We start from the raw sequence: 11,809 nt of genomic DNA on the forward strand, positions 1-11,809 counted from the left end.
TCTAGGATGTTCTTGAAAAGAGGCAGACTGGGTGGCCAAAGAGTGTTCCTGAGACCCCAAGAGGGGCTAGCACAGTCCCAGGGCTGACTTAGGTCAGAGCATCCTCTCCGTCCATGGGTGGGAGGTATAAGGAAAGCTTGGGGTTCAGTGGATGACTCCCTTACATAAGGAAGTCCAGCCCTCATCCTGAATCCTGGGCTGTGGGCCAAGCTCTGCTTTGGCTGCAAATAGACAAGGTTAACCAAAAAGTCACAGTACAAAGGCCATCCAGGACACCAGACACGGTGTCCAGGGGACCTCCTCCTCTTAGATAGCCTGAAGCTCTAGTAAGTAGCTAGGGTCTCTGTGTCTCCTCTACACCCAGCTGCCCTGCTATGCTGGTCCTTGGCTCTCTTACCTGGTTTCTGAGGCTCAGTGTATGAAGGCCAGATCCATAGACACTATGATCTCTGATGGATGGTAGCCCTTCCCTGTAGGCACTAGACTAGCAAGGTAAGATCTGTAGAAGTATGGATGATGGGGGAGGGCCCAGGCCTGGGCCAGCCCCTGGGGGCTGGATTCTGGCTACAGACTCTCCACTCATCAGTATAACTATTTATACCTCCGGAGTCCAAGGGTCCAGGTGTCAAGCAGTTTGAGCTGTGCTAGGCACGACAGAGGGACGCCTGGTGGGTGGGCAGCATGGGCTTTGAAGAGCTCCTGGACAAGGTGGGTGGCTTTGGCCCCTTCCAGCTGCAGAATCTGGTGCTAATGGCCCTGCCCCGGGTGCTGCTGCCCATGCATTTCCTCCTGCCCGTCTTCATGGCCGCTGTGCCTGTCCACCACTGTGCTTTGCCTGGTGCCCCTGCCAACCTCACTCACCAGGACTTGTGGCTGGAGGCCCATCTACCCCGGGAAACTGATGGCAGCTTTAGCTCCTGCCTCCGCTTTGCCCATCCCAAGGCTCTCCCCAATACCACCTTGGCGACAGAGGCACACACCTCTGGGGAGCCTGAGGGTGAACCCACCACAGTACCCTGCTCTCAGGGCTGGGAATACGACCGCTCAGAATTCTCCTCCACCATTGCAACTGAGGTACCTGAGCCCAAAGGGTGCGGGATATGTTAGTGCCTGTCACTACCTTGGGGGTTATTGTATGGGTGTGAGATAACCTTCCTCTGCTCTGAGAGTTCTTGCTTGCCTGTGTGTAGAGTCTATGGATGGAAAGCCCTGAGTTGAGGTCTGGGTTTGGACTGAGAAATTCATCTCTTATATTCACTGGGAGCTGGGGAGCTGATGAAGGCAGGGGAGGGCTAAGGTGGCTCCAGGGTGTTGGACAGAAAGCTGAGGAGGATGTCCTTGCAGTAAGAAATGGATAAACTACAGAGGCCTCCATTTCTCCCCGTCTCCCTCATTTCCAGGACTAGGTCTGAGATTTACATGATTCATCCAGAAAGGAAGGGTGGGTGGAGTCTCCCGGGGTCGGGAATGGGGGAGGGAGAGGACAGCAGGATTCCTGGGCAGTGGTGATGGTCCAGGGAGAGGCAAAGCCTTCCCTTTCTGCTGCTGAGGTTGCTAGCCAGGGATGGGATATCTTCTGGAATGTCAGAGTTGCCCTGGAGCCTGGAGAGGAGAGACTGGTGCTGGCTGGAGAGGGACTCACGCACATGAAACGCCCCTTCCTCGCCTGTCTGCAGTGGGACCTGGTGTGTGAGCAGAGAGGGCTAAACAAGATTACATCCACCTGCTTCTTCGTCGGGGTGCTGCTGGGGGCTGTGGTGTACGGACACTTGTCTGACAGGTTAGATAGGCACACGATAAATAAGGGACCAGGCTGAGGGGGCTCTCTCCCGATGGGATCTGACCTTGCACGGTCCTTTGCAGGTTTGGCCGGCGCCAGCTTTTGCTGGTGGCTTATGTGAGCTCCCTGGTGCTGGGCCTGGCATCTGCGGCCTCAGTCAACTACATCATGTTTGTCATCACCCGAACCCTCACTGGCTTAGCCCTGGCTGGTTTCACCATCATTGTGTTGCCACTGGGTAAGGTGGATAAACATGGGCAAGGCTTGCAGGGCCGGTGGGAGGCTGGTAGAATTAGAAGGGCCCATCTGGCCCTTGCTAACTGTCTTCCTGTCTCCGATGGCTCCTTGACTGGGTCTAGAGCTGGAATGGCTGGATGTGGAACACCGCACTGTGGCTGGTGTCATCAGCACCATCTTCTGGACAGGAGGAGTGCTGCTGCTAGCACTGGTTGGGTACCTGATACGGAGTTGGCGGTGGCTTCTGCTAGCTGCCACCCTGCCATGTGTCCCAGGCATCATCAGCATCTGGTGAGAACTGCAAGCAGCTGGGAGTGACAGATACATACAACCAAGACAAAATTAACTAGACTAAGGTTCTAAAACAGGCTGAGGAGATGGCTTAACTGGTAAGAACACACACTGGAGGACCCAAGTTCAATTCCCAGGACATACATCAGGCAGCATGCAAGCCCAGCTCTAGGGGATCAAACACCTCTGGCCTCTGTGTACATATGTGCACACATACAAACATGTACACATGCATATACCACACAATACACACAGAGAAAGAAACTAAGAGATGCAGAAAAAGAGTCAGGGACCAAGAGACAAAGCAATATCAAGAGAAGCCAGAAAAACAGAAATCAATAGAAAGAAGATGGCACAAGACACAGGCATGGTGAGACAGAGACTGAGCCAGAGAGAGGTAGTGATAACAGACCGGAATTGAAAGGCAAATGCCAAGGGTCCGATGAAGACACACAGGCACAGGTAGTAAGAAATAGACAGGAAAGACAGTGGTCAGAGTCAGACACTGCCAAGTGGGGGCTGGGGTTTGCCTTCAAGGGACAAGGATGGGACACAGCCCGCATGGTGGTGGAAACTAAGGCAGAATGGAGGGCCTGGCAAAGTGGGTGCTTTATTGCCTCCTAATGGGGAACTGTGTATCAGTATGTTTCTCCAGCCCTCATCCTGCCTCTTCCTGCCAGAAGTGTTGGCTGTGTTGGGGTCTAAGGTTTTGAGGGTAAGATAAATTCAGTTGAGTAAGCAAAGGACACCTTGGAAGACTGGGAAGTGGGTTCTAGGCCTGAATAACGAATCAGGGAAGAGGTAGCTTTGTTTTTCAAGACCAGGGTTTCTTTGTGTAGCCCTGACTGTCTTGGAACTCACTTTGTAGACCAGGCTAGCCTCAAACTCATAGATCCGCCTGCCTCTGCCTCTGAGTGGTGGGATTAAAAGCATGTGCCACCACTACCCAGCTGCAAGGTAGCTTTTAAATTGGGCCCAAACAAGAGTTCATGGGACTGAACAGTAGGAGACCAGGGGTGGGGATTGGGGGTGGTGATTTCTTTTCAGGCAGAAGGGGCTGCATGAGTGAGAACCTGGAGTCTATAGCCTGGAAGCTCAGGAGGTAGAGGTGGCTTTGCAAGCCTGGTTTCTGGCTGAAGGGTTCTCTGGCTTCTCCCCTAGGTTCGTACCTGAGTCTGCACGATGGCTTCTAACCCAGGGCCGTGTGGAGGAGGCCCGGACATACTTGTTCCGCTGTGCCAAGCTCAATGGGCAGCCTGTGAGTGAGGACAGCCTGAGCCAGGAGGTAAGGGTGACAATGGGGTATGAGAGAGTGCCCAGGGGTGGGTGTCTAAGTGCCCCTTTTCCTGGGCCCACCATATATGACCAGAAAAGCCTTTGTCTTCCAGTGGAGAACACCTAGCTTCAGAGTAGCCTGCCAGGCTCTGGGGGGCCATCTCCTTTACTCCAGGTCCTCCACATGTACCCCCCATCCCCAGTACTGCTGGGGAGAGAGAGATGCAGAGAGCGCACAGGCTTCTGAGACAAGCTCTGATGGCACAGCTTGCTCCCTCCCTCACCAGGTCCTGAACAAAGTGGTCACTGTGGAACGGGTGCTGCAAAGACCCTCATACCTAGACCTGTTCCGAACCCCGCAGCTCCTACGCATCTCACTGTGTTGCATGATGGTGTGGTAAGAGGGGCTGAGCTGGGGCTGGGTGTGAAAAAGGTGAGGTCCAAGAGTGACTGGGGAGGGTAGGGCAGGGAGGGGATTCTGACAGAGGCAGGTCCAGTGGAGTAGGCAGCTCTGGGACTGTGTGTGACCATTCTGACCCTTGACAATCTATTTTTGTAAAATGAAAGGGTTGCTGTCAGTTTCTGTGTGCTACTAAGATTGGGGTAAAGGCATTTTAGCCACTGGTAACCTACTTGGGGATTATGGGTGACTGGGAGTGAAGGGGGACCTCTAGGCTGCCAAGAGGCAGGAGGGGTGGGGCAGGAAAGGGCTCTGGAGGAGCTTTGTGATTCTGTTCAGGTTTGGAGTGAACTTTGCCTACTATGGCTTGATTCTGGACGTGTCCCAGCTGGGGATGAATGTGTACCAGACACAGCTGCTGTTGGGGGCTATGGAACTGCCCTCCAAAATCATGGTCTACTTTCTCGTGCGTCATGTGGGACGCCGCCTCACAGAGGCTGGAACACTGCTGGGTGCCACTCTGACCTTTGGCATCAGCCTGCTGGTGTCCCCAGGTGAGCTGAGGTCTTGAGGCCTGGCAGTTTGGCTCTGCTCTGGGCAGAGAGTCTGCCTTGCACCCAGGGAGTTCCTAGAATCATTAGTTTTAATTATTAGTTCCTAGTATCATTAGTTCTAATGATTAGTTAGTTCCTAGAATCACTGCGAGAATCCCTTTCCCTCCAGGGACCAAGTACTGGGTCACAGCTCTGTTGTTGTTGGGAAAAGGGTTTTCTGAAGCTGCCTTCACTACAGCCTACCTGTTCACATCTGAGTTGTACCCTACTGTGCTCAGGTGAGTTGTGGTCCCAGGCGACTGACTTGCCTTAACAAAGGCATCTGCAGTCACACTGGCCCTATCTGTTCTTTAGCTACAGCCAGGTACATCGTGGTTGTTTGCCCAAGTCTTGGAGAGCACAGGGAATTTTATCTTTTGTACTGTGTGACCTTGGGCCACGTTAACATTATGGGGCTCCTTTGAAGAAAACAGTTCCAAGAATATCCATCCTACCCATGGTGTTGCAGAGCCCTTGGGGATTGTCTCTGGGTACAAGGCAGGGGCTTCACCTCGGTGTAAACTACAGATCTCCCTTCCACACTACTGGCTTATAGCTTCTTGTAGCGGTTCCTGAGCGTACTCTGTCAGAATAGGGGTTCCATCCTCTGGTGGGTACTGGGTAGGGAGTGAGAAGCCAGTATCAGGGGCTTCCAGCCCAGGAGGGGAGCCTTGTGATGCATGTCCCCCTCATCCTTTCTTGGACAGAGAGACAGGATTGGGACTCACTGCACTCGTGGGCCGGCTAGGGGCCTCTTTAGCCCCACTGGCGGCCTTGCTGGATGGAGTATGGCTGATGCTGCCCAAACTTGCTTATGGGGGAATTACCCTGCTGGCTGCCTGCACTGCACTCCTGTTGCCCGAGACCAAGGTGGCACAGCTGCCAGAAACCATCCAGGATGTAGAAAGAAAAAGGTATATGTGCATTGCGTGGTATTCATGGGTTCAAATGCCTAAGCCCAACACTTGGGTGCAAAGGGGAAGACAGTTGCACAGCTACATTTGACATCTGTACATGTGTACACAGGTGTTTTGAGGTGCATGCCCTGTGCGTGTAAATGGTATACATAAAATCATACATAAGCCCATACCTTTATGTATATACTGACATCTGTGAAGAGATACACCAGAATATGTCCAGACACATATGGGAATGTGTGTGCTTGTATGCAAGGAGCCCTGAGACAGTCCTTGAAGGCTCCAGGACTAAACCCCACCATTTTCCTGACCCCTCCTTCCTCCTTGTCCTGTCCAGTATTCAGGAAGAAGATATGCAGGTCCGGAACTAAGTGAGACTAGAGATAGCCCTCCACAGGAGCTCTGCAGGACCGGAAACAGAAGGCAGGCTCCTGAGACTGGGACATCACAGCCCTGTGCCTAAGGATGAAGTTACAACTGGCACCTTCTGTATTCTTTCAGTCTCCAGCAACAGGACAGCCTCCCAGAATGCACTGGGCTGCTAGAGATTCTGGGCACCCCTCATGCCTGGGGGATTCTGTAAATTAAGAGGTTTGGAGAGATTCATTCCTCCATTGACTTGATCCTCAGCTCTGATTCTGGCTTTGCCACTGTTCATCTCCCAAGTGGAAAATGAAACTTCCTAGCAGACAAGATTTATTGTCACACTCACACTGAGCAAGGGGATTCTAGGAATGTTGCTGAAGGAGAGTTTTCTGCTTGTCTCTAGTGGTGGGTGTGCTGTCTCTGGTGCAGGGACAGGATCTGCCCAAGGACGGGACTAACAGACGGAGCTGCTGTGCCCCTGCTCCCCCACACAGCTTCACACCTACAGAGTTAAAGGTATGAGAGTCAGCATTTTATTAGAGAAGCCAGGGAGCTGAGACTCAATAAATGACCTTGATGAGTATACATGGGAACTCCAGCATTGCTGGGAGAAGGAACCGGGAAGCCAGGAGATCACCATTCTAAGTGGGGTAGCCTATCCAGATAGGAATTGGGAAGCAAAGAATTGGCAGAGCAAGTCCAGACTCAGGTCTACCACAGGGCCTAGGCCCATACCCCTGGGATTTCACTGTTTTCCTCCCAAAAGGACTAGGGAATTCCAGAGCTTCCAGTGGATTGAAGAGAGGGTGGGAGGCCTGAGTTAGGATGATCAGTCCCATGATGGCTCATTTGAATCTTATCTCCACTGGGTCATAGATATAGCAGCCCACATTGCCAATGTTCACACCTGAAGGAGAAAGTCCTGTCACCAAGGGCTTTGGTGGAATGAGTGTTGAGGGCTAAAGGGAGAGGGGAGGAGCTTGAGATGTCTGACTACAAAGGAAGTTCTTCACACATTCCCATAGGCCCCAGTGTCTGGGGTCTGGCTGCCCACCTTTGGGGCCAAACAGGTATCCATAACAGGGGATGTGGCAGTAAGGTATGCCGTCATGCTGGAAGACAGAAAAATAATCTCCTCAGCCTGTCTCTTCCTACTGGACTCCTTCCTTCAGTATAACTTCCATTTCTGCCTTGCTCACCTCCGCGTGACTCCCAGCAGTTAAGGTCTTCCTACAACGTTGGCACCTCAGGCAGGGTCGGTGCCAATTTCTGCCCAAAGACATCACCTTCTCAGCTGGTGGTGAAGAGAAGTGGTAGCTCTTCCATCCTAGGGACAGGGCAAGGCCAACTCCCTGCCTCAAGTCACCACCCTCCCCCTCTGCTGCCTAAGCAAGCTTTCTGTTGTCACTTACCAAAATAGACAGGCTCTCCACATCCAGGGCACAGTGAGGTCTCCCCAGTAAATGTCTTCATGTAGGGAGGGCCTTTAATGGGAAGAGGCCCCAGAGAGGGCTGTGGTGGGGACCAGGCCCTAAGCAGAGCCCTCCAGCCCCTGCCAGTGTATGGTACTGTCCACTTTCCAAACCCATTCTTCCCTACCACACCATACCCCAGGCAGCCATGAATGTGTCTTCCTTGAGCTCAAGCCTCATCCCACCCTATTGGTCATCCTCACTGGGGACTACCTGCTGCCTTATCACCCTCCCAGGGCCTCAGGAGCCCACTAGTTCAATGTTTCAGTGCTGGCAGTAACTCAATCATCAGGAAACCTGAGCTGACACAGGAGTTGCCCAGGGCAGTGGTGTCATGTGTTGGGTAGCATGGTGTCACTGTGGGGAGTATAAGGAACAGGGATAGAGAAGAATCTGAGGAACTGGCCCATCCTAGTGAGCCCTAACTTTAGGCCTCTCCTTCTACTGCTCTGGCTGGGGAAGGGGCCCAGACTCCAGGTCAGCTTTCCTTCTCATTAGCCATCACTTGTCTTCTCTGGGTGTTCCTTGCAAAATGAGAGTGGTCATGCTATCTGCTCAGTTTTCCTTTTAAAGTCAACTCACATGAGAGAACAGAAAAAAACAAAAACAAAACAAAACAAAAAACCAGGGCCACTGACAGGACTGCCAAGAGCAGTCACAGGCCTGTGGCACAGAGGGCAGGAGACGCAGTGTCTACTGCAGTCTGAAAGGTCCAGGAAGCAGGACAGTTGAAGCCCACCTTCACTTACTTTTCTTGGCCTGGGGGAAGCCAGCCTTTGGCCTTGGGGGGCTAAAGTTGCTGGGGCTGAGGGAAATGCTGATGGTAGGGGAGGGAGCGTGGGGACTGTTGGGATAGAAACCCACACCACCAATGTTGACCCCTGCAGAGAGAAGACCCAATAAGGGAAATCAGGCTCTAATTGCTAGCCACAGGGAGAGTTCTGAGGCCCCGGCCCCTTCTAGACTGTAACTTACCTCGAGGTCCAAAGAGAGCCCCATAGCAAGGCTTGTGGCAGTATGGCCTCCCGTTGTGCTGGGCACAAGCACAGGCAGAGGAAGGGGTCATTCAGGGCCAAGGGACATGCTCACTGGCCTTTTTATTACTGGCCTCAGGTGCAAATGTGCACTATAACTACTCTGATAGCAATGGGTGAGAGCTTGTATGTCAGATTGCCACTGTAGGCTAGGGATTGAGGATATGGGTGGGAGACAAGAGCAGTCGCTTACCCCTCCCTCAAAGCCATGGGCCAACAGCATCACTGAGACTCCCAAATTTTGGCTGGTATGAATAGCCCCTGATGTTGTCTGCTGAGGTTGCCTTTGGCAGGTTTCCAAGGCTGAAATTGTGGTCTATCAGGGTGGGGGGTGTGATAGAGGGCTGTCACCCTGGTCAGGCCTCACCTCTGCATGCCCGCCAGGGGACAAGATGCTGTGGCAGCGCTCACATTTCAGGCAGAAACGGTGCCAGTTCTTGCCTAAGGAGCTCACTTTCTCGGCTGTGGGGAACAAGGTGGATACGGGCTGTCAGGAGTCCAGCTCAGCTCCAGGTGCCCTCCTTTGCCCTTTCAGCTTTCTGGGGGAGCCAGCCGAGCCAGTCTCGCCCTCTGGAGACAATGAATAGTATCTCCAGGAAAAAGTTTCAGCCCACCCTGGTGCCTCTTGCCTTAGGCTCTTGGTGGCAGACAAACACACACACACACACACACACACACACACACACACACACACACACACACACACTCATTCACTCACTCAAATGATACAGGGACCCCGGGGGCTCACACTTATCTTTACTCCTTGGTTCTAGCCTCACCGAAGTAAACTGGTTGCTGGCAACGCGGACAAGTCCAGCTCATGGTTCTTCATAGGACAGCCTAGTCCAAACAGCAATTCTAGGCACCGGCAGCTAAGTCCCGCCTCTCTGCCAGCCCCACCCACTGTCCAGCTTTGGTCTCATCGAGCTGGGGCCGCCCATGGGACACCAAAAACTTTGAGCTGAGGGAATGAGGCGATTTATCAATTTATTTTAAAGAACTTCAAAGACTTGGGAGAGAAGGAGCCCTGAGTTCAATGGCTCGTTTTCTAGGTCAGTGAAAAGCAAACAAGCAAGCATCAGGCAAGCATTCTTCTAAGTGGTTTAATTCCTCCTTAGTGGAGCAGAGCTGAGAGCAAGGTGATGTCAAGTCCACCTTTCAAGTAAATCACACACACACACACACACACACACACACACACACACCTTCATTTTCTTGTTTGTACAAAGAGTAGGAACATGGTAGCAGTCTCCATGGCACGGGGCTGTAATAGATAAATTAATCTCAACAGTGCCTAGCACATGACTGCTGTGAAAACAGTATGAAGAGTTCCTTAGATGAACTCATATCCCAGTCTGTAAATTCCAAAATGTGGTCCTGTTTATAATCTATGGCTTATGCATAAGATTATCAGACTTGTTAAATTTAGAAGTTTAAGTTAAACACCAGCCATATATTTCTAACTCCAAGACTTTAAAGTGTTGTGTAGTCACTGATCACTATACAACGGTGCAATGGCTAGCTGCAACCCAATGGTCACACAGCTGGCCCTAGTTAAACTAAATGGGTCACAAACAAAACCCAAACCTGAAAACCATGAACCTGGGAAGGGACTAATAGGAACCGGGGTGGTGGAGGTGGTGAGAGAAGAGATAAGGTGTGTGGGATGGCAATAATCAGAATATATTACACATGTGTATGAAATATCAGGTAACTAAATTAATTTTAAAACAAAAAAAAAACCCTTAGCAATTACTACCCCAAAAGCCTGATAGAATATATTTAAGTTGTAGAACACATCTTAACTTTGTTTGTTTGGTTTTGGTTTTTTGAGGCAGGGTTTCTCTGTGTAACAGCCCTAACTGTCCTGGAACTAGCTTCTGTAGACCAGGTTGGCCTTGAACTTACAGAGAGTGCCTGCCTCTGCCTCCCGAGTGCTGGGATGGATTAAAGGCATGTGCCACCACTGCCCGGCTCTACATCTTAACTTTTAAACCAGACTTTGTTATAAATATTAAATTTGTTATCAGTTATACAGCTATTCAGATTCCTTTTTTAGATTTTTACTTTAGGTGTTTAGATGTTTTGCCTGTGTGTACACTGATGTGCATGCAGAACCCACAGAGATCAGGAGAGAGTAGGACCCCTGGAACTGGAATTACAGGTGGCTGTGCTCTGCCGTGTGGACTCTGAGAAGCCGAGTGTTCTTAAATGCTGAGCCATCTCTCTAGCCCCATTCAGATGGGATTTTTAAAAAATATTTATTTATTTATTATGTATACAATATTCTGTCAGTGTGTATGCCTGCTGGCCAGAAGAGGGCACCAGACCTCATTACAGATGGTTGTGAGCCACCATGTGGTTGCTGGGAATTGAACTCAGGACCTTTGGAAGAGCAGGCAATGCTCTTAACCTCTGAGCCATCTCTCCAGCCCCTCAGATGGGATTTTTTAAAAATAACATTTAACAAAGTAAATAGAAACACAGATATAAAAAGATTTTAAAATGTGGCAAAAATAGCCCAAGGCTGGGGAGTGGTCTCACTCAGTGAAGTGCCTACTATTCAATCCACATAGAGGCAGAAACATGGGGATCTCTGAGGCTTGCTGACTAGCCAATCGACCCAACCAGTGAGCTCTGGGTTCAGTGAGTGATCTTTATTTCTCTCCCCCTGCCCCTTATTTTGTTTTTGTTTTGTTTTTTTTGTTGTTGTTTTTTTTTTTAAAGCAGGGTTTCTCTGTGTAGCCCTAGTTGTCTGGAACTAGTTCTGTAGACCAGGCTGGTCTTGAGCTCGGAGATCTGCCTGCCTCTGCCTCCTGAGTGCTGCCTCCTGAGTGCCACCACCGCCAGACTATTTGCAACTTTTAAAGATTTATTCATGTATTTTATGGATATAAGTGTTCTGTCTTCATTAATCCACACCAGAAGAAGGAATCTGATCCCATTACAGATAGTTATGAGCCACCATGTTGTTGCTGGGAATTGAACTCAGGTCCTCTGGAAGAGCAGTCAAGTGCTCTTAACCACTGAGCCATCTCTCCAGCCCCTATTTGCAACTTTTAAAATTAGAAAATTTAAAACATTTAAAAAAACATGTTCACATAAAAATTTGCATTTGAATGTTAATACCACAACTGGTAGCAAAAGGGGAAGGTGGAAAAAAATCTAAAGTTCATCAACTGATAAGTGGATGAGCAATACTGTAGCACAATTAATAAAAACCCAGAGACTGATATTGGGGTTCAACTTGAAGGTCAGAAAAGCAAAAAAGCCACTGGCTCTTACCAGAGGCTGAAGACTAGATAGTTTTAGTTTTCCTTGTTTATCAGGCACAGAAAGAAAGTTATGATAGAAAGTAAATTAGGTACAAGACTTTGGACTCATCAAGTTAGGATAGATACGGAATACTTTCTCTGAATTTGTCAAATGCAAATGGACTAGACA

General features: G+C 50.3%; 2 protein-coding genes across 7 annotated transcripts; one reads left to right on the top strand and one right to left on the bottom strand.

Annotated features, from left to right (window-relative positions):
- The first annotated feature begins 268 nt into the window (after positions 1 to 268).
- Positions 269 to 6,186, top strand: Slc22a7 (solute carrier family 22 member 7). 2 transcript variants are annotated; one of them, XM_038342977.2, is made up of 11 exons: positions 269 to 492; positions 733 to 1,074; positions 1,677 to 1,780; positions 1,864 to 2,018; positions 2,140 to 2,308; positions 3,470 to 3,593; positions 3,871 to 3,980; positions 4,323 to 4,537; positions 4,707 to 4,815; positions 5,284 to 5,490; positions 5,831 to 6,186. In XM_038342977.2, exons 2-11 carry the CDS (start codon positions 751 to 753, stop codon positions 5,862 to 5,864), a joined length of 1,551 nt encoding a protein of 516 aa, XP_038198905.1. In that variant the 5' UTR covers positions 269 to 492; positions 733 to 750; the 3' UTR covers positions 5,865 to 6,186. The 2 variants fall into 2 exon arrangements, with proteins under 2 accessions (XP_038198905.1, XP_038198904.1); XM_038342976.2 differs by lacking the exon at positions 269 to 492 and having other exon boundaries at positions 522 to 1,074.
- A 209-nt stretch (positions 6,187 to 6,395) lies between these two features.
- Crip3 (cysteine rich protein 3) lies at positions 6,396 to 10,093 on the bottom strand. Of its 5 annotated transcripts, XM_038342979.1 has the most exons (8): positions 9,145 to 10,093; positions 8,733 to 8,827; positions 8,307 to 8,364; positions 8,081 to 8,212; positions 7,272 to 7,343; positions 7,059 to 7,153; positions 6,914 to 6,971; positions 6,396 to 6,766 (listed from the first exon to the last, which is right to left on the bottom strand). In XM_038342979.1, the coding sequence occupies exons 1-8, from the start codon at positions 9,185 to 9,187 to the stop codon at positions 6,705 to 6,707; spliced, it is 615 nt and encodes a 204-aa protein (XP_038198907.1). In that variant the 5' UTR covers positions 9,188 to 10,093; the 3' UTR covers positions 6,396 to 6,704. The 5 variants fall into 5 exon arrangements, with proteins under 5 accessions (XP_038198907.1, XP_038198911.1, XP_038198906.1 ...); XM_038342983.1 differs by lacking the exon at positions 8,081 to 8,212; XM_038342978.1 differs by having other exon boundaries at positions 6,396 to 6,971.
- Between the last annotated feature and the right edge of the window lie 1,716 nt (positions 10,094 to 11,809).

The sequence above is a fragment of the Arvicola amphibius genome, chromosome 9 (assembly GCF_903992535.2).
Source record: "Arvicola amphibius chromosome 9, mArvAmp1.2, whole genome shotgun sequence".
Taxonomy (NCBI): Eukaryota; Metazoa; Chordata; class Mammalia; order Rodentia; family Cricetidae; genus Arvicola; species Arvicola amphibius.